The sequence below is a fragment of the Martes martes genome (genome assembly GCF_963455335.1).
Source record: "Martes martes genome assembly, chromosome: 16".
Taxonomy (NCBI): Eukaryota; Metazoa; Chordata; class Mammalia; order Carnivora; family Mustelidae; genus Martes; species Martes martes.
The window spans coordinates 51,230,579-51,252,695 of NC_137904.1; the positions used below are offsets into that span (position 1 = coordinate 51,230,579).

The 22,117-nt window shown below is 42.9% G+C and overlaps 1 protein-coding gene across 1 annotated transcript in view; it reads right to left on the reverse strand.

The window, feature by feature from the left end:
* SMURF2 (SMAD specific E3 ubiquitin protein ligase 2) overlaps window positions 1–3,646 on the reverse strand; it is a gene marked incomplete at its 5' end in the record, with an annotated part of 115,754 nt that extends 112,108 nt beyond the window's left edge. Inside the window, one exon of the mRNA XM_080826672.1 lies at window positions 3,538–3,646. Within this exon, the coding sequence (XP_080682798.1) occupies window positions 3,538–3,646 (109 nt within the window). The remainder of the gene's footprint in view (window positions 1–3,537) is intronic.
* Window positions 3,647–22,117: the final 18,471 nt, after the last annotated feature.

The following is a 22,117-nucleotide window of genomic DNA, read 5'->3' on the forward strand; positions in this document are numbered from 1 at the left end:
TTCAGCGTCCTTATAACAGAGAAAGTAACAGTAAACAAAAACGACAGCAAAAAGACAAAAAGCAGTAAAAATGGGGTGAAACTACTATCACTACATAGCCAAACAATTCTCTCTATACACCATGATGATATCCTTATACTACACACTACAACCGACAGTAATTTATATTCATAATGATACCGAATAATAAATAAAATATTAAGTTCTGTTAGATGTGGTCTATTTGAAAAAACAGGACACAGTACATCTTTAAAAGTCTTCAAAATCTTTAACAGACATCAAAAATGTCTACAATAAAAATCCTCTGTGCCTAAAGTGTGGCCTTTTGTTTACCTTGAAAATTGGTTTTATGCTAAATATGCTAAATGGTAAGGAAAATAAGTGACATGATAGTATATGATAGTTACAGTTCAACCAATAGGAAAAAAAGTAAAATCCATGATACATACATACACACACACACACACACACCCTTTACTCACCAATGAAAACCAAACTACATGAAGAACCTAACCAGGTTCCCCTGCATGTCTGAATGTTACACTAGAAGAGGCAAAACAAAAGGAAGGGGCTTAAGCCACATTAGCTTCCTCCTCAAAATCAAGAAAATAAAATGAATTGGGGACATTCAAATAGCTAATGCCCCTACTTAGAAACCTGTGAGATACAATCAAGTTGTAATTTTTAAAGCTTTGAATCAATAAGATATACAGTAAAACATTACTACGGTAACCAGCATATCTAAAGTGGGATTTTTAAAGTCGATTTTCCTTTAGCTTTAGACAAGGTTAATCTCATTACTGCCAAGGGTTTTATAAATAAATTATATGAGGAACAGCATACAAAAATGTCTAGGTTACGAAAAGATCTGCAATAAATCTTCTGGAGAAGTAATCAGTTATTTCTCCATATCTAAGAAATTTAAATGTCAGAAATTATACTAAACAGCTTTTTCAAATCTTTGGTTTTTAAAAACAATAATGATATAAAAAATTACCCCATTTCTTTACTGTAACCAAATACAAAGAATATTTTCTATCCAAAGCACTGTAAGAAAAGTCTGTATCAGATATTCATAAGTATACTGTATACAAAGTTTATAATCAATTCCCTACAGAAATAACAGTTGAAACTGACAGCTTTACCCTATAGCCTATTTTAATGATTAAGTGTTAATGTGTCATAAGACAATCAAAGTACTTGATGGACCAAACCAGATTTTAACACCAATGGCCTGAGGAATCTCAAATGTGGGATTAAATTAACCCTGCCTCCTTAGCATTAAAAATACCAAGCAGTTCAATAGGTGATTGTGGGCTAAGGAATAATATGTGGAAAAGCCTACTATCTGTTGTGGGAAGAGACCTTATGGCTCAAATATTTCTTCTTCTTCAGTATATGTGTATGAGTGTGTGTGTGTGTGTGTGTGCGCGCGATCATGCAAGAATTATTTGTACCTTTCGGTAAGGGGGCAACTCTATGGGGTTTTTTTTTTGTTTTTTTTTTTTTTTAAGGGGGCAACTCTATGTTAAAGATATAACTGAGTACAGTTCATAAAGCACCATGGAATCAAAGACGCTCTACAAATTTAAAATATTAGTATGGTGCTGACTTAAAGCAAAGAACAATAATTTTAAAGCATCTTACAGCCCAAGTGTATTATAAACCAAATAAAAATTCACTGTAGGATGTGCCTTTTTTTTTTTTTTAAGTGATTTTCCTCTATTATGGAACCCGGATCTAAATGAACTGTTAAACACTTAGTCTAAAGGTATGCCAAACATTTCTTAAGGTCTTAACAAAGAATCAACTTTTTTTTTTTTTTTTTAAACAAAACGAGGCCTAGGTTAAATATTTTATTTGGCTTCTCAAGATGGACTGAAAAGTTGGGCACCAGCTCCAGACCAATTCCTGGACGCACATCAAACACAGCCCTGTCATTTATCCAGTCAGTCAAAACAATCTTTTCCATCTAACCCTTTAATGTTTATGTCCTAAAAAGCTGCTAATTGAATCCAGCTCTTGAAATCTATTTGTTAAAATCTATACCATCTAATTTGTAAATGGACAAAAATGAAAAAATATAAGTTACTTTCCTGGCAGAATAGAATAGAAGCCACCAAATGTAACCAAAAAGGAGAGGGCAATGTTTTTTAATATCTGAATAGCTTTTTCTTAAAATATGACAGAGACAAATACCCAATGGTTTTACAAATACCCAATGTTTTTACAATTAAGGGGACAAAATGTATTTTATATTCCTCAGAAAAATCTAAAAATACAAAACTCACTCTATAAATTTAGTCCAGTGTTCCCTCTCCCCAGCCCCAAAAAGAAGTGTCATATTTTCTCCTAAGTTTACTCATGAATTTTTATAATGTATCATAGGATGTAAGAAAACCACAAATAAACACTTTAAGATCTACTGAGTCACACTAAAAACTTCAAATTCGTTGTATCTGCAAAAAAACAAAACAAAAATATTTGTTTTCTCCCTCATTTTCTCATTATGCACATAGCCTAGAAGGAAGTAAATGGCCAAAAGCCTATTTCTGATGCTTTTTGCACACCTGGAATCACAGATTCTTTCCATGATCACTGCCACAGGACTGATTGCTGAGAGGAACTTCAGTAGATAATTCTAAAGCAACAAAGATCCCTTATAAAGGTTCTGTAAGGAAACTGAATGGGGGCCATGCTGTTGGGGGGAGTCCCCAATCCTGGTTTTCCATTAAGAACCACTCAGTTCATAATTTCTGCTATTTTCCCCAAGGAGTATTCCCCAGTTTAAAACTGTCAAAAAAGTCTTATTTTTAAAATCGCAGCCAATTTATAGCCAGGCTAATTTCTCAAATATCAAATTCACTGCAAGTTTTTATCTCTAAAGTTCAGCCAGTAGACTGGGATGTGACACACAAGCGTTCAATTACAAAATTAGTCCATATAAATCTCATCGTCTAGTGTAAACATAATCACAGTTTATTCTCACATGCGCGTGCGCACACAGATAACACACAGAACCTCTAAGGAAAATCATCTTTCTCACCATACACCCCAACAACGACTTGGATAATTTAATAGTGAACGGTGACACTAGAATAACTACAGTGATTTCAACTCCACTTTTCAAACCAAAAACAATCCGTCCTTAAAATAAAATGTCCTTAAAACGACCATGTAAGAATACCAAACATGACAGTGTAAGCAAAATGTACCTGTACTGTTAAAGATTTAATGCACTTGGATTCATAAACACTTTGTAAGAGAGGAGCCTTCTCCCTAGCAACCCCTCCATACATTCTTTTCCATTTAGAAAAGGAGGTGAGAGAAAACTTCGCTTGCAAGTTTGTATGAGCACATATTTAGAAATGTACCCCCCCCAAAAAAAAAGTGTTCTTAAAGCAGGTCTAGAGTTAGAAGTGAGACACAAGTTCTGCGGCCTACAAGGAACAACCCCAAACATTCTACCCTACAATCAAACACTTCCAAAACACAGAGTGTACAAAGAGCTGGAGTAGTCGGACCAGGAGGACACACTGGAAAAATCCACCCCGGCCTCCTCCCCTCCCGAAGACATGCGTTTCAGGTGTGTGGCACCGGCTGCTGTGGCTGGCGGCCGAGAATGAAGGTTTTTGCACGCGGGCATAAGTGGGCGAACAAGTTAACAAGCCGGGAACACACACACACACAGACACACACACACACACACACCCTCCCGTTAAGCGCTCCATCTTTAAGGAGTGTTTACTGCGCGCAGTCAGCGGTCGGATTCAATAATCCCCGCCGCAGGAGCTCTTCATCCCCTCGAAGACCCCACCTGGGCAGCAGCCCAGGGGCCGCTCCCCGAGGCCCCGGAGTGAGTCGTGCTCCTGGCCAAGGCTTTCCGACCTCAAATCCGCCTCCGAGTCCAACCGGGGCAGCCCTCCCCGCAACAAAAGACCCCCGAGACACTGTCGGCTTTTTCAAGAATTTCCCAACAAGGGCGAGTGGTTTTGCCATTACTCCCCCTCTGAACTAGGCCTTCCCACGTCCCCGACCCCTAACTCACCACTGATCCCGACCCTGGCCCTTCCCAAGGCCACAGGCACCCCCTCCAGCTCGCCCACCTCGCGGCTGCCCCAGCCCACCTCCCAACGCCCCCCTCACCTGTCAGGCGCAGCTTGACGGGCCCGTTCCTCCGGCCCCCGGGGTTAGACATGTCCCCGGCGGCGGGGGCGGCGGCGGCGGCGGCGGGGCTGCGGCCGCGGCGCGGGGCCCGGGGCCGGCCGGCGGGCGGGCGGGCGGGGCGGGGCGGGGGCGAGGGCGAGGGCGAAGCGCGGCGGAGTCACCACAGCGGCCGGGGCTGGGGCCCGAGCAGCCGGCGCCGCGGCCGCCACGGCCGGAGGGTCCCGGATGTGCCGAGCGTCGTCGCCATGAGCCGCGGAGGGAGCGGGACTCCGAGCTCCCCCCTCCTCCTACTTCTCCTTCCTCGGCCCGGGCCGCACAACAAAGCGGCAGCCGCGGCCGACCGCGCCGCCTCCGCCCGCGCCCGCGCCCCCGCCGCCCGCACGCAGCAGCCTCCGCCTTTCCCTCCTCTCGGCTCGGCGAGGCCCAGGAGCCCACGGCGCTGGTCGGCCGAGGCGGGCGGTGCTCGGCGGCGCCAGAGCAGGACTCGGGGCTCGGCCGCTTCCTCCTCCACCCGCCCTCTTGTCTGAGGGAACCGGGTCCTGGGGCCGCCGCCGCCACTCCTCGGCTCCGGGGGGCGGGGAGGAGACGGGAGGCGGGGCAGGAGGGGCGGGGCCTGGGCGGGCGCGCGCGCGCGCGCAGGGTTCCCGGGACGCGGGGGCGCGAGGCGCGTAGCCCGGGCGGGCCTGGACTCTGGCGATGAAGCGGGGGTGGGGTTCGCTGCAGCCGAGGGTCCCACACAGAATTTGGGGAGAGAACGGGCAAAGGAGCAAAGCGGCGGCGCCGAGCTCCGTGGCAACGGGAGGGGCTTAGTGTCCAGCCCACGTGAGGGAGCTTTTGTCCGTGCGACACAGATTGCATTTATTAGACGCCCACTGCGTGCAGAGCGCTCTAAGAGGTTGGGGCGAGTAAGGCTGGAACCAAATCCGCGACCTTCTGGGAATTTAGCGTCGGTGGGGTGAGGGAAGAGACTCAGTTCCCATACCGAGGGCTCCAGGAAATCCCCTGGGGTGTTTTGCTCTTGGTATCGTCGTTGCCACCTCCATCCAGGACTCACCTGGTGGACGAGATCAGGATACCTGCCTGCTCTGGCTCTTTTTCCAGCGGTATCTCCAAGGATAGGAGATTGACGATAATACCTTAAAGGATTATTAGCAAGATAAACCGTGGAGATCAGTGTATGAAAAGCTTTTCATACAAAACTGTATTTCGTTATCTCAGGAGGAAAAAAATAGAAAATGAAAGAAAAATAAGTGTACCTTGCCCTTTGACCCTGTAATTGCACTCTTCGAAATTTATTCTTGATATATAATAATACAAAAGATGTTCTTTGCAAGGTTCGATTAATAACAAAAGGGAGATGAGGGACCAACCTAATGGTGAATTGTATTACATCATCCCCTTCGATTTTTATGCAGCCATTTAAGTGGCAATTACGAAGATCATATAATATGGAAGAGTTAAATAAAGTTTAAGGGGTGCCTGGGTGCCTCAGTTGGTTAAGCATCTGCCTTGGGCTGGGGTCATGATCCCAGGGTTCTGGGATCTAACCCCACATCGGGCTCCCTGTTCAGTGGGGTGCCTGCTTCTCCCTCTCCCTCTGAAGTTCTAACTGCTTATGCTTTCTCCTCTCTCTCTGTGTCAAATACATAATTTTTTAAAAATGAAGTTTAAAAGCACAACAAAAAGTTTTATGCATGCAAAAGAATTTAGGACAATGAAAACCAAGAATAACAGTGGAGGGGGATTTTTTTTAATGTGCTTTGTTAGTTTTACTGAAGGCTGTTATTGATGTGATTTTAAATGTTTAATGAAGTCTAATATATTTTAATGCTAATTCAGTGTCAGTCATTCCTTTTATCAGTAATGTCTCTTCATTCTCCAGACAAAGTTCTTCAAGAACATCTCATCAGGGGTGCCTGGGTGGCTCAGTAGGTTAAGGGTCTGCCTTTAGCTCTGGTCATGATCCCAGTGTCCTGGGATCCAGCTCCACCTCTGGCTCTCTGCTCAGTGGAAACCTGCTTCTCCCTCTCCCTTCTGCTCCCCCTGCTTGTATTCTCTCTCTCTCTCTCTCTCTCTCTTTTTCAAATAAATAAATAAAATCTCTAAAAGAAAAAATCTCATCAGTCTGGCTACAACCCTACAATTAAAGTACCCAGAAATTATATAAAGTTCTAGAAATTCAAAGGACAGTGCTAGAAATTCATTCAAATTCAAATACTGAGTGCCTACCATGTACAAAGCAGTGAACAGTTTCCCTTAGAAGTGCTTCTTTGTACTACAAGAAACTATGAAGGGCCACTAATCACTTCGAACAATGGCTGCTACCACAATTTAAAAGACTAGATGGACAATGGCAAGAAAATTCGCAAACTGACAGATAACATACGCATTTGCCTTACTCTTATGGCACACACTTTGTTCCCAACCACCCACTACATAATTTGTAACTTTGTATTAGGCAATAGAACTTAGGCTTAGAGAACAGTGGTGGGGAAGCTGGGGAGACTACCTGTTGAGAAGTTTAAAACGGTACCTTCAAATACATAAGTCACAGGGCGGAAATATATATACATGCTTAACATATAGAGGAGGACTCTCTTTAGGCTTGCCTGTGTATAGGTTTAAATCTCATTGTTTAAAACAAAAGATTCAGATCAGAATAACATTTTAAAACCATTCATACTGGGGCGCCTGGTGGCTCAGTTGGTTAAGAGGCTGCCTTCGGTTCAGGTCATGATCCCGGAGTCATGGGATCAAGCCCTGCATCTGGCTCTCCGCTCAGCGGGAAACCTACTTCTCCCTCTCCCACTCCCCATGCTTGTGTTCCCTCTCCCACTGTGTCTCTCTCTGTCAAATGAATAAATAAAATCTTAAAACAAACAAACAAACATTCATACTGTTAAGGAGAGCTAAACTCATTAGATTAAATTTCAGCATTAGAGACATAGCATTGCCTCTTGCTCATGGCAACACTTTCATAAGACATAAGCTTGAGAAAAAAGGGAGGAAAAACAATTCTTAGGGAATTCACCCTTTTCTTTCTCCCCAAAATAGAAATCCACTTCCAGTGTACATCATACCTATGCATGTCTGTAATGGGTATGGGAATTGCAGAAAATCTTTTCAAATCATTTTTATTCCCTTATGACTTCTAATTTGCTCTCGGTAGAATTGTGTACCTTTTATCAAATCATTATTTTGGGCATCTGTCTCAAGTTTACTAACTCCACCTATTTCATACTAATAAAATAAGTCTCTTTCCATAAATGCCACGTAGTAGAAACTTCCAGTGAAAATCCTGTAACAACAACTCATTAAATAGCATTTTGGAGTGAGAGTTTTAAAGTTTTTTATTAACATATTTTAATCACTGAAAGTTGCACTCTTTATGATGGTATCCTAGACCAGAGGTGAAAATCTACACATGGTTATAAGAATATTTAAAACCTTTTGTTTAAAACATGTTTCTGTTTTCCAAGGTTAATGTTAAATTTGATGTGACTGTGCAAGAAAATGCTTACCATCTGTAGTTGGTATTTTTCTTCTGCTCCAGCCATTAATATATTTTTTACATAGAAGCGTTGTCTCCAGTAATAAAAAATCTGTCTGAGGTAAGGCTATGTTAATAATGGTCCTCCTGTGAAGCTATTTTTGTAGTGTAAATTTCAAATTTAATACAGTTTATGCACCATGGAAAAAAGCAAACATCAGGAACTCAGCAGTTTCTACCACTGCTTAAAATTCAACTTTCTTTAATGTTTAAAATATCATGAATTTAATTTAATTTAATACTTAGTTCTAGCTTCCTTCAGGTCAGCTTATCACTGATGAAGCGCCTAACCACAGCCCCCGTGTACTTAGAGTTGTTAACCTGACCCTCCCTCCCCCATCTCCACTCATTTCCTCTTTGCCTTTGCCTGTCCTAGGTCCTCAAGTTAGGTTTACTAAAAACCCGCATGCACAGTCCTATCCTGACAAGGTTTAGAATTAGGTCACATTCCAAGCTGTTCTCTATGACCCCTTCCCTAACCCCCCTCCCAGCAGACCTGGTTCCCACTGATGAAAACTGAGGTCACATCTGGGGCCCGTGTTTCTCCAGGTCAAGTCTCCCCCAGGCCTACTCACCTCCCTCTTGCCTGCAATGGTAGTCCCTACCCACATCCCCTTCCAAAGGAATCTGCCCTCCATCTACTGCTCATAGTGCTCTGTGCTTATCCCCAGAAATCCCAATTCAACAGATTAGGGTGGGACCCATGAATTTACATTTCTAATGCTACTGGTGGGGAGAACCCACGGTGAGGACCACTGCCTCACATCAGGGATAAGCCCCAGTGACCCTGTTCGTACTAGGTGAGCTTGGCCTCCTGTCTGGTTATGGGACGACTGACCAACAGGCCAATCCGATTTTCTCTCCTTCGAACATGAAATGGGGACAATGGGAGACTGAGTCAGTGTTGTGGTGCTTGGATGAGAGGCTGTAGAGTTAGCTGCTGAGAAAGACATTTTAAGGTTCAAGTAGACAAATAGAAGAGGGAATCAGTGTGTAGAAAGAGCCTAACAAAGCAGGCAAACCAAAGTGGGAGTAAGAGGTTTCATAACCCTGAAGAGGGAGACAAAGAGAATGATTGTCTAACAGAATTCCTGCCTTTACTCCTGGCCCACGAATGACTTCTTACAATTCATTTCCGAGCGATCTCACTGTGCAGAACAACCACCCCACCCCTCCTTAAGCAAGTTTAAGTGGGTCTTGGTCCCTTGCGTTCACTTTGTCCCCACTTGGAACACCTTTTCCTCTTCAGGCCTGTCCTAAACGCTTCTCCAAACATCCTTGATTGTCTGCTCTGCTCCTGCCAGTGTTCCTCCTCAGAAGTGAGTCACACCTACAACCCAGACTATGGTTTGGATCCTACCGCCGAGGGGTAGCCCTTCTAGAATCCAGAGCACTCTGATACCTATGGCTATTATGCTCTTGAGATGTGGCCGGCGATGTGCTGCAAGTAAAAAATTCACATTGGATTTTGCAGACTTAGTTTGGGAAAAAAGGAGGCAAAATGTCTTAACATTTTTTATATCAGTGGCATACGGAAATCGTAATATTTCTTTTAAGATTTTATTTTTTGGCAGACAGAGAAGGATCACAAGTGGGCAGAGAGGCAGGCAGGGGTGGGGGTGGAAAGCAGGCTCCCTGCTGAGCAGAAAGCCCAATGCGGGGCTTGATCCCAGGACCCTGAGATCATGACCCGAGCCAAAGGCAGAGGCTTAACCCACTGAGCCACCCAGGCACCCCTGGAAATCATATTTTGGACCTATTGGGTTAAATAAAATATTAAAGTTAATTTTCTCTATTTCTTTTTACTTTTTTAAATAGGACTCCTGGACAATCTGAAACCACAAATATGACTCTCTCTGTACTTCTCTTGACCAGTGGTGTTCTAGAGAGTGATGACCATCCCATTCATCTACATCCCATTCATCTACATCCATCCACCAGCTGGACTCCCCACCACTCTGCCCAGCACGTGACTTTACATGACACTTTTTTAGATTTTATCTTACCCACCCAGGTTTCCAACCGATTTCTATAGCTAGGTCAGTTCAACAGCAACTCTTGTAAGGGGAAGCTCTGGTGCCAAGATCCTCTTCCTGCTCCTACCACACCTACCTGGTTTTGATTCAAACTGACAGTCGTGCATTGCACCTAAACCTGATGATGGAGCAGATCTTACACAGCAGAGTCCTATGTCCGGTAGAGACATAGACCAGATGACCCCTGTTACGGATTGAATTATTTGCCCCAAAAGACATGCTGAAGTCCTAAACTCCACCCCCTGTATCTGGGACTATAACCTTATTTGGAAATAGGGTCTTTGAAGATGTAATCAAGTTAGGAAGAGGTCACGCAAGTGGGTCTTAAACTCAATATGACTGTTATCCTTCTAAGAAGCAGAAAATGTCATCTGAAGACAGAGACGCACGGGAAGAATGTCATGTGATGAGGGAGGCAGAGATTAGAGTGTGCAGCTGCAAGCCAAGGAATGCCGAGGATTGCTGGTCACCACCCGAAGCTGGGAAAAGGCAAGAAAAGACTCTGCCCAGAGTCTTGGAGAGAGCATGGCCTTGCTACCACCTTAATTTTGCAACTATGAGAGAATACACGTCTGTTGCTTTCAACCACCGAGGTTGTCATACTTTGTCGCAGGAGCCCTAGGAAACTAATATAACCTCCAAGTCCCCTCTACAGCCAATTATGTTACGCACAATACAGGTAAAAAGGTACCTTGCGCCGCTGACTTTCATTATTGCTGCATTTACAATACCGGGCTTTAAAAAAAAAATAGAACATCCTGTGAATCAAGGCCATTTTCATGCACCCATTTGCAAATGTCTTAAGTACACAGACTGCCCTGTTATATTGTAAATTCTGAGTTAAAAGAGAATGTAATTTGAAGAGATTGCATATTTTCCAAGGCCAATTTGGTGATTTAAGCATGGAAATATTACAATTAAATGTTTGAAAAGTTATCTGTGCATGGTTTGCTGTAAGCTGATCTCATGAAGCAATACATCTTTTGGGGATGAGGTAGCAGTCCCAACCCCGGGGGAAAGGGAGCGGGCGCATCACACGACTGCAACTACTTTGGACAACTGAGCAACATGAGCAGGCTGAAAAAAAAAGTCATATCCAATCATCTTCAAAATAAAAACTGTAGTAGCTACAACACAAGCCTCCAAGGGCGGGACGGGAGGAGGAGATGTGGAAATATTTGAATGATGCAGTCTTTATGGGTAATGCAGAGAATATGGGCCAGAATGAGATCAACATGGCTCATAAGCCAATGGGTCAATGTCAACCACTGCTTAGAAACCTTCAATGACATCTCCTTGCCTCTCGACGCCAATCCAAACAGCCTTAGCGACATAAAGGAATGCTCATAATATAAACATATAAACTTTAAAAAAGAGGAAAACAAAAATATATGTGAGGAATGTTCCCAGTTCCAACTTTTAAATAAATATACATTCATTCATGCAAAATGATATTTACTAAGCCTGGACTAGCTGCTGAGCACTGTTCTTGGAGTCTGTAGTCCTGTAAAGGAAGACAAACAACACATAAAAGGCAAAGGGTAAAAAGGAATTATCTGTTGCTATCTAGAGAGCATTTTCAATGCTTAGGTCAAATCAATCACTGTGATTCTCCAAAGTTACACTGATAATGTTGAGAAAGACTTTACCTCTTTCCCACTAGACATGAGTTAGAAAAGGTAGGCACTGCTGGGCCATATCGTGGCCCTCAGTGTCAGACACTGTCTGAGACTGGAGTCAATACAGAGAAAGCAGGGCTAAGAGATGGAGAGATGGAATGTGATCCTGAGGATACCGTTTGAGCCCCTGTAGCCTGAAGCCAACACGTAGCTTGGGTCAGGTTGGCAGTCGCTTGCCTAGAAGAGTCTTAACTGATCCACCCTGGGAAACAGACTCTTCGGGGCGAAAGCTGCAATTTGCATTGTGAACTAGGTCCCCATGAGAATAATCATCCAGGAGGCGAAGAAGTGACTGCAGGACACAGGCCCAGCTTTATTTACAAAAGCAGGCCGTGGGCTCGATTTGTCCCCCTGGCCATAGTACTCACCCCTGCTCCAGATCTGGAGTCACAGGTAAAGAGAACGGTACCGTACTTGAGAGGCTCAGTAGAATTCGGTAAAATATGTTTCCAAGATCTGTGAAATCTGAAACCATTTAATAGTTGAGGGAAAGGAACCAATACAATTCTAGTAAGAGCTAATATTTACGGAGGGCTTACTACAGGCTAGATGCTCTGCTAAAGGGTATCTCACTGAGGATGCTTTGGTTAGCAAGGAACAAGAAACCTGACTCAAACAAACTTAAATGATACAGAGGATTTGTATTTCACACAATAAACTTCTGAGATTGGGATGACTCCATGATTGGAGTCCCAGTGGTTTACTGATATGTTCAAGGACCCAGGTTGTTCCCATCTGGTGCTTCTGCCTTCCTCAGTGTTTTGGATGTACTTTTTAAAATTTACTTGGGGTGCCTGGGTGGCTCAGTGGGTTAAGCCTCTGCCTTCACCTTGGGTCATGATCTCAGGGTCCTGGGATCGAGCCCCACATCGGGCTCTCTGCTTGGCGGGGGGCCTGCTTCCTCCTCTCTCTCTGCTTGCCTCTCTGCCTACTTGTGATCTCTGTCAAATAAATAAATAAAATCCTTAATAAATAAATAAATAAATAAAGAAATAAATAAATAAATAAATAAAATTTACTTGCATATTTATTTGAGAGAGAGTGAGGGCACATGAGCACAAGCAAGGGGAGGGCACGGGGGCGGGAGAAGCAGACTCCCCACTGAGCAGGGAGCCTGATGAAGCAGGGTTTGATCCCAGAACCCTGAGATCACAACCTGAGCCGAAGGCAGTTGCTTAACCGCTTAACCCACTGAGCAAACCAGGTGCCCTTTGACTTTACTTTTAAGTAACCCTCCCTATGCCCACAAGATGGTTACTATAGTCCCAGGCCTCATATCCAAACCAAACAATCTTCAGGAGAAGAAACAGATCATCTCTTCCAATACCTGCTTTTTAGAAGTGAAGAAATAGGGCGGCCTGGCTAACTCAGTTAGAAGAGCTGTGACTATTGGGGAGCCTGGGTGGCTCAATGGGTTAAAGCCTCTGCCTTCGGCTCAGGTCATGATCCCAGGGTCCTGGGATTGAGCCCCAAATCGGGCTCTCTGCTCAGTGGGGAGCCTGTTTCCCCCTCTCTCCCTGCCTGCCTCTCAGCCTACTTGTGATTTCTCTCTCTGTCAAATAAATAAATAAAATCTTAAAAAAAAAAAGTGAAGAAATGTTTCCCAAAAATTCCTCTACACCAGGATCTTCCCTCTCATTTCTCAGTGGTCAAAATTTGACCATATGCCCACTTTTAAACTAATCATTGGCAAGGGCAATGGATTTCCAAGGTTAGTTGAGACTAATCAGGAATCAGCTCCCCATCAAGGCTATGAAGAGAATGCAAAAACCATGCAGAGCATGCATGAATAACTGAATGAAATCAGAGTTCTGTTAGGAAGGAAGTACAGGGGGCCAGGAAAGGATATTAGAGAAGGAACCACATGTGATCTCATTAGGTAATACTCTTTTCCACGTTTTACACAATTGGAGAAAATTAAGTTCAGAGAGAGGAACGTGACTTGCGCAAGGTCATACAGCAAAGAAGTGAAGAGACTGGATTCAGACCCAGGTCTGCGAACACAATGCCCAGCACCCCAACGACCACACTGAAGTGCTGCAGCCAAGCCGAGGAGGTCAGGGAAAGCCTGAGAGCTCCAAAGGTTGCTTCAAAAATCAAGTACGACTGAGCCAGTTATTAAACTCGCGATGTGACCAGACCTCTCTAGCAGGGTGTACCACCGTGCTTTTGCTGTGTAACAAACAACCTCAGAATTCAGTGTGTAAAACCACAGTCATTTATTTCACTCACAGTGATAGGGGTTGGCAATTTGGGCTGGGCTTCTGGTCTCAGCTGGACTCACTTACTCGTGTATCTTCATTCGGCTGCCCATTAGCTAGCAGATCAAAGAGGGCCTGGCTAGTCCAAGACAGACTCACGTGGGATAGCTTGCCTTTGCTTTAGGTGGTCTCTCGTTTCCTGGCAGGCCAGCCCAGTTTCTAGCAGTTTCTAATGTGCCATTTGCGATTATAGTATAGCTAAGTAATCTTTAATATATTGCTTACTTGGAGGCTGATCACAGGGCCAAGAGGGAGAGTGGAAATATGGAAGGCCTCTCAAGTGCTAGCTCAGGTTCAGGAAGTTACTTTTTTAATAGGGACTGAGCGGAAAGAGGATTTTCTTTCCACATTGCGCAGAAAGGCTGAAGCTATAACATTTTCAGGCAACCATAGTATGTCTCCCTCCCAAATTGGCTGTTCAGGGAGTGTTCGATAGCTAGGCCTATTTCACGGCCAATATGACCTAGGCTCCCGAAGGACAAGGACTCTTAACCACAGCTGACAGATGACGTAAAAGGTGAACATGGTTTTAGCACAGGAAGCTAGAAAAGCAGCACCATGGTCCATGGATTGAGGCTGGGCGAAGACAACACAAGGAGAGCATCTGAAAACCAAATATTTAAGCCCAAAGACAAAATTACATCCAGTCAATTTGTGTCTCTGCCAAAACATGTACCATATAAATAATCGAGAGACCAGAGCTGTGTTTTCTACTATCCTGGTAAAGTAAAAGTAAATATAAACTATACATTCATTTATCAAATCTATTATGCCAAATCCTGTCAAACTTGAAATGAACGGAATTCTTCTTCTTTTTTTTTAAGATTTTATTTATTTGTTTGAGAGATAGTGAGAGTGAGAGAGAGAGCATGCGCCGGGGGGAGGGAGAGGATATTTTTAAAGACAGTAACTTAAAAATTAAGAATTCCATTCATTTTGGGGCACCTGGGTGGCTCGATCAGTTAAGCATCTGCCTTCAGCTCAGGTCATGATCCCGGGGTCCTGGGATCAAGTCCAGCATCAGGCTCCTTGCTCAATGGGGAGCCTGCCTCTCCCTCTGTCTGCTGCTCCTCCTGCTTGTGCACTCTCTCTCTCTCTCTTGCTCTCGCTCACTCACTCTCTCAAATAAATAAATAAAATTTTTAAAAAAATAAAAATAAGGGGCACCTGGGTGGCTCAGTGGGTTAAAGCCTCTGCCTTCAGCTCAGGTCATGATCTCAGGGTCCTGGGATCAAGCCCCGCATCGGGCTCTCTGCTCAGCGAGGAGCCTGCTTCCTCCTCTCTCTCTCTCTGCCTACTTGTGATCTCTGTCTGTCAAATAAATAAATAAAAATCTTTAATAAAAAAAAAAATAAAAATTAAAAATAAAAATACCCTTTAGAATGACTTATGCTATCTTCAGAGGGACCAAGGGGGTTCCCCCTCACTGTCAGAATTTCCTTATTTGCAAAATTATTAAAACATGTGGTCTAACCCATCTGAAAACACTGTCTCTTTTCTGAATTCATTCACTGCTGTCATTAGCAGCTTAAATCTATGACTGTCTGTAGGCATTTAAAACATTCTGGAATCAATCTCTAAGGAAAGACAGTGAGCACAAGTAAGTTGTATTTCATCTTATGAACCCATTCAGAAATTTACTGTCTTTAGATATGAACTTACCCAGCATGAAGTTTGGCCCACGGCATTTCTGAAAGTGGAATTTGGCTCATGTGGGTTCTCCTAGCAAAAGAGAGATTGCCAAAACAAGCAACTTTCTCTAAATACAGGTGAAATAATATTCTTACAGAGTAAATCCTCACAATGTGAAAACATACAGAGTAAGTTCACTGAATGTTCTCTAAAATAGTTTTCCACAGAAATGCAACCAAGGAAAGTGATTTAGCCGATCAAGACTGAAGGGAATTCCTCTCTTGCCTCATAATGCAGGAGACACAGGAAAGAACTCTGAGTAAACCAAGGTGGAGTGTGCCCACCCGTGACAGAGAGGCCTAAAAGGAGAAGGTCTGTTCCCTTGAGGTATCTCAACTTGAACAAACTTGAGAGATGGCATGAATAAACAAAATGGTAGAAAATGTTTATGAAGTGTCTGCCTTCGGCTCAGGTCATGATCCCTGCTCCCTGCTCCCGGGCTCCCTGCTCAGTGGGAAGTCTGCTTCTCCCTCTCCCATTCGCCCTGTGTGCTCCCTCTCTCACTGTCTCTCTTATCTGGCAAATAAATAAATAAATAAAATCTTTAAAAAAAGAAAATGTTTATGAATATTAGCATAGAACATATATGAAATATAGAAATATAGGAAGTAAAAATGAAAGCTATCTACTATACTGTGTAATGTTCATCATTAATTTTCTTGTTGAAAATAGCAATTTCGGGTGCCTGGGTGGCTCAGTGGGTTAAGCCTCTGCCTTTGGCTCAGGTCATGATCTCAGGGTCCTGGGATCAAGCCCTGCATTGGGCTCTCTGCTTAGCAGGGAGCCTGCTTCCTCCTCTCTCTCTCTCTGCCTGCCTCTCTGCCTACTTGTGATCTCTGTCTCTCTGTCAAATAAATAAATAAAATCTTTTTTTTAAGATTTTATTTATTTATTTGACAGAGAGACAGAGATCACAAGTAGACAGAGAGAGGGGGGGGGAAGCAGGCTCCCCACTGAGCAGAGAGCCCGATGTGGGGCTCGATCCCAGGACCCTGAGATCATGACCCGAGCCAAAGGCAGAGGCTTAACCTACTGAGCCACCCAGGTGCCCCAAATAAATAAAATCTTAAAAAAAAAATAGCAGTTTCTAATGTGCCATTTGTGATTACATTATAGCTAAGAAATTAATATATTCAATTAACATAATGCCATAAAGGTCAGTAAAAATGCCAAGTAGGTGAACTATGAACTATATTACTACATTGAACTGCATATTTGTAATAAAGTTAAGTTTAAAAACTGTGCAAGAACTTGAAGGAGACATCGTCAAGTAGTACATATTAACAGAGAGATTAAGATCACATGATCTAGTGCAGTGATCCTGTCTAGAATAAAAAGTATGTATTCCAGCAAGAAATTTTTAACTCATACTATCTAACCATAGAGAAGAGGTTAAATAATGATACACTCATATCATGGAACACATGCATCCATTAGAATGATATTGTAGGAATACATTCATTACATACAAGATACGTGGCATATATAACATATAAATATCAATTATGTTAATATGTATATTTTTGACATAGGAAATGCTTTTAACATATTGTCAAGTGGGGGAAAAGTTTTATAATATAGTATTACTGTGTAACTTCATTTCCTTTTTTTTTTTTTTTTTTGAGAGATGGGTGGGGGCGGAGGGAGAGGGAGAGAAAATCTGAAGCAGGTTCCACACCCAGCACAGAGTCCAACGTGGAGCTCATCTCATGACCCGAGAGTACGACCCGAGCCAAAATCAAGAGTCAGACGCTTAACCAACTGACCTACCCAGGCGGTCTTGTGTAACTTCATTTCTTTTTTTTTAAATTAAAGATTTATTTATTTATTTATTTGACAGAGAGAGAGAGACAGCGAGTGAGGGAACACAAGCAGGGGAAGTGGGAGAGGGAGAAGCAAACCCCACCCTGAGCAGACAGCCCGATACGGGGCTCGATCCCAGGACTCTGGGATCATGACCTGAGCTGAAGGCAGACACTTAACGATTGAGCCACCCAGGCGCCCCTGTAACTTCATTTCTTTCTTTCTTTTTTTTTTTTTTTTTAAGATTTTATTTATTTATTTGACAGACAGAGATCACAAGCAGGCAGAGAGGCAGGCAGAGAGAGAGAGAGAGAGGGAAGCAGACTCCCTGCTGAGCAGAGAGCCGGATGCGGGGCTCGATCCTAGGACCCTGAGATCATGACCTGAGCCAGAGGCAGGGGCTTAACCTACTGAACTACCCAGGCACCCCCTGTAACTTCATTTCTTTTTTTTTTTTTTTTTTTTTAAAGATTTTATTTATTTATTTGACAGACAGAGATCACAAGCAGGCAGAGAGGCAGGCAGAGAGAGAGGGAGGAGGAAGCAGGCTCTACGCCGAGCAGAGAGCCCGATGCGGGGCTCGATCCCAGGACCCTAGGATCATGACCTGAGCCGAAGGCAGAGGCTTTAACCCACTGAGCCACCCAGGCGCCCCTGTAACTTCATTTCTTAACAAAAAATGTAATTTATATACAGATTTAAACATCTTAAAGGAAACGTACCAAAATGTAACTCAAGGTTCTTTCTTTTTTTTTTTTTTTTAAAGATTTTATTTACTTGTTTACCAGAGAGAGAGAGAGAGAGAGTACGAGAGTATAACCAGGGAGGGCAGCAGGCAGAAGGAGAAGCAGGCTCCTTGCTGAGCAGGGATCCGGATTTGGGACTCAATCCCAGGATCCCAGGTTCATGACCTGAGTCAAAGGCAGACACTTAGCAACTGAGCCACCCCAGGGGGTCCCAAGGTTATTTCTAGATAATGGGAGTTTCTATTTCTTCTTCTTCTTTTTTTTTTTTTAAGATTTTATTCATTTATTTGACAGACAGAGATCACAAGCAGGCAGAGAGGGAGGCAGAGAGAGAAAGAGGGAAGCAGGCTCCCTGCTGAGCAGAGAGCCCGACGCGGGGCTCTATCCCACGACCCCGGGATCATGACCTGAGCAGAAGGCAGAGGCTTTAACCCACTGAGCCACCCAGGCGCCCCACTATTTCTTCTTCTTTCACTTATTTGTAGTTTCCACTTCTTTTCTACAACGAACATCTATTACTCAGTAATAAAACAGTTAAAATATTGGGTTTTGACAAGATAAAAATATGCAAATAAAAAAGAATGAAAGAAATGTCAACAATGGATGCCAGTAGATGATGCCATCAAATGGGACTTTCATTTTCGTCTTTAATGTTTTCTGAATTTTCCAGAGAGCACTTACTAAAATCATATTGCATATAATATTAATATTACATGTTACCAGTTCATATTGTATGACCCCATATTGGACGGATGGGCAGGGAAAGGAAACGGTTACACAGTTAGGAGAAAGGTCACGTCAAAAAATTAAAAATAAAAATTTCTGCATTATCAACTGCTATAGGTTCTTTCCTCAGAAATGTCTGATCGTCAAATGTGAGATTCCTCAATGAAGCTGGAAAAAGTGTAATTTGCAGATATCAGTGACACCTTTATATTGGTCCAAGTGGTGGTGGGATCTCTGACTCAACACCGCCCCCTTCCTGTGGTCGCAGCATCTTCCTCGGAGACAAGGACAGCTCTGTGCCAAATTCAGGTGAGAAACCAGAGCTTCACAAGAATTTCTTGGGTGATTTAGGCTCAAACAGAAGTTGAGCAAGATGTGAACCCGCAACTGCCCCTGGGGAAATGACTTCAGGCTCTTAGCCGACAATGGGCTCAGCATGAGTCACTCCAGAGACATGAGCACTTAGCTGAATTCATAGCAGGATTCTAGTGGGGATAAAGGTCATTCGTGATGGTCCCCCTCTACCTGCAGCCCATAAGCCTACACTATAAGCAATACTTTCCATTCTGGAACTATACTGTAAAAGAGACAAGGGAGACAGGAATTAAGATGCTGAAGGACTTTAAGTCATATCCTGTGGGGAATATTTGGAAAAGATGAGAAAGAAATCTCCCAGGAACACATCAGCTGCCTTAAAATACCTGATAAGTCTTCACATTCAGGTAAATTATTGCAGGGAGGAGCTGGGACTAGAATCCCATCGAGATAGAACTTGAAATAGGAGAAAGGTTTTTTTGCCATTTGAATAGGCATTGGCAGAAGATAACGCTGGCCTCGGAACTGCTCCTCTGTGTGGTCTGGAGAACTACAGCATGAACTTCAGGGGAACCCACTAGAAAAATGCCAGGTCTCCGGGCTAACCCAGACCTACTGAACCAGAACCTGAAGTTCAAAAAGATGCACCAGTGACTCAAGTGCACATTCACGTTGTAGGTCACACTGGTCCAGACTGTCCGTCTGGGGAGGAAGTAGTGCCCTGTTCCTCTGGAGAGAAAGCTAAGGCTGGGCTACCCTCATTCAGGGCAATGTGGAGAACTCGAAAACTGGAAAACAGTCCAGGAAAGATGGATAGTATGCTGCCATTAAAAATAGATATTTTAGATGAACGTTTAAAGAATTTTAAAATGTTCAGAATACACTAGGGGAAACTAAATTACAAAACATAATATGCACAATGTGCTACTTATCATATATTTAATATTCACTTAAAAATAATTACAAAAAAACTTAAAAATATAATTAAAATGTTATCTAACCTGTGGAGACTGTTGTGTTGTTGTTGTTTCTTTTTTTTTCTTTAAGATTTTATTTATTTATTTATTAGCAAAAGAGTGTGAGAGAAAGCACAAGCCCAGGAAAGAGGCAGAGGGACAGGGGACAAGCAAACTCCCCACTGAGTGTGGAGCCCAACGCAGGGCTCCATCCCACGACCCTGAGATCATGACCTGAGCCAAAATCAACAGTCCGACTCTTAACCGACTCAGCCACCCAGACGCCCCTATGACTACGGATAGTTTTATCCAACTTGTGTCCTTATGCATCGATGTAAAAAAATTAGACAAGTTGGGATTGTATTATAAAACCAAAGTTATATTCAGATTTTTCACTTATCATGAGACTGTTTGCATATCATTAAATACTATTTGAATACAATGAGGTGGCTAGATGGCATTTTATGCTGTAAACATCCTTGATCTGTTGTCTATTCTCGTAGTGATGGACATTCAGGTTGTTTCCAGTTCGTCACTAGTTTAGATCTATAGTAAGTACTCTTGTTCCTAAATCCCTGGTTATTTTTTTTTAAGATTTTATTTATTTATTTGATAGTCAGAGATCACAAGTAGGCAGATAGGCAGGCAGAGAGAGAGGGAGAAGCAGACTTCCTGCTGAGCAGAGAGCTCGATGTGGGGCTCGATCCCAGGACCCTGGGATCATGAGGCAGAGGCTTTAGCCCACTGAGCCACCCAGGCACCCCTAAATCCCTGGTTATTTTATTAGAATGAGTTGTAGGGGCACTTGGGCGGCTCAGTGGGTTAAGCCTCTGCCTTCAGCTCAGGTCATGATCTCAGGGTCCTGGGATCGAGTCCCACGTCAGGCTCTCTGCTCAACCAGGAGCCTGCTTCCCTCTCTCTCTCTGCCTGCCTCTCTGCCTACCTGTGAACTCTGTCTCTGTCAAATAAATAAATAAAATCTTAAAAAAAAAAAAAAAGAATGAGTTGAAGAATTGGGATTATCTTGAGATCAAAGGGCATGAACTCTTTCTAGGTACAACCTTGTTTTGGAAAACCGAGACTATCTCACCAATGTCCACCAGTCTTTCTTTTCCTAAAAGCTACCAGGATAGACCGACAAATTCTCCAGACTTAGAGATTTTTCTTGGAAGTGATTTTTTCCCTTAACGACATGCATAATCAGTTTCTTCCATACGTGTTTGCTTATTCTGATACACTATTTTTCATGGATTGATTTTGGCAATTTATATTTCTCTAGAAAAAATGTTCACTTCATCAAGAACTGAAGATTTACTAGAACTGAGTTGAACATGATATGTTTTAATTTTTTAAGGGGTTTCTTTCCATCTGATATTATGTTCTGTTTCTCATTTCTAGTTCTAGTTATTATGGGTTTGGGGTTTTGTTTTTTTTTTCTTTATTAGATAACCAGATTACTTTAGTGTTTCAAAGAATCAGCCCTTTTTTTTTTTTTTAAGATTTTATTCACCCATTTGACAGAGAGAGATCACAAGTAGGCAGAGAGGCAGGCAGAGAGAGAGAGAGAGAGAGAGAGGGAAGCAGGCTCCCTGCTGAGCAGAGAGCCCAACGCGGGACTCGATCCCAGGACCCTGAGATCATGACCCGAGCCGAAGGCAGCAGCTTAACCCGCTGAGCCACCCAGGTGCCCAATCAGCCCTTTTTTACAAAACATTTTTCAGCCCTTTAATTTATTTGCCAATTCACCCTTATTTCTGACTTATTTTTTTCTTTATTTCCTTCAGAGAATAACTTCCCAATAAAAGTAATTACAGAATAATAAAAGTAATTACAAAAGGAAAAAAAATTATGGATTTGAATCTATAAAATTATTTTTTAAAGTTACGCATTCCCAAGAAAAATTAACATAAAAGAAAGAGAACGTACTCTGTTCCCAAATGTGATTAGGAAAGTTTTAATATTTTTTATTATGTAGGCAACTCAAACAAATTCACATGAAAAAAGAAACACCCAATAATCCAAAAGATTTATGGGCAGGTATTTACTCATATAGCTCACAGGAAAAAACAATTTTTTTTTAAAGATTCCATTCATTTATCTGACACAGAAAGAGAGATCACAAGTAGTCAGAGAGGCAGGCAGAGGGGGTGGGGGGAAAGCAGGCTCCCTGCTGAGCAGAGAGCCTG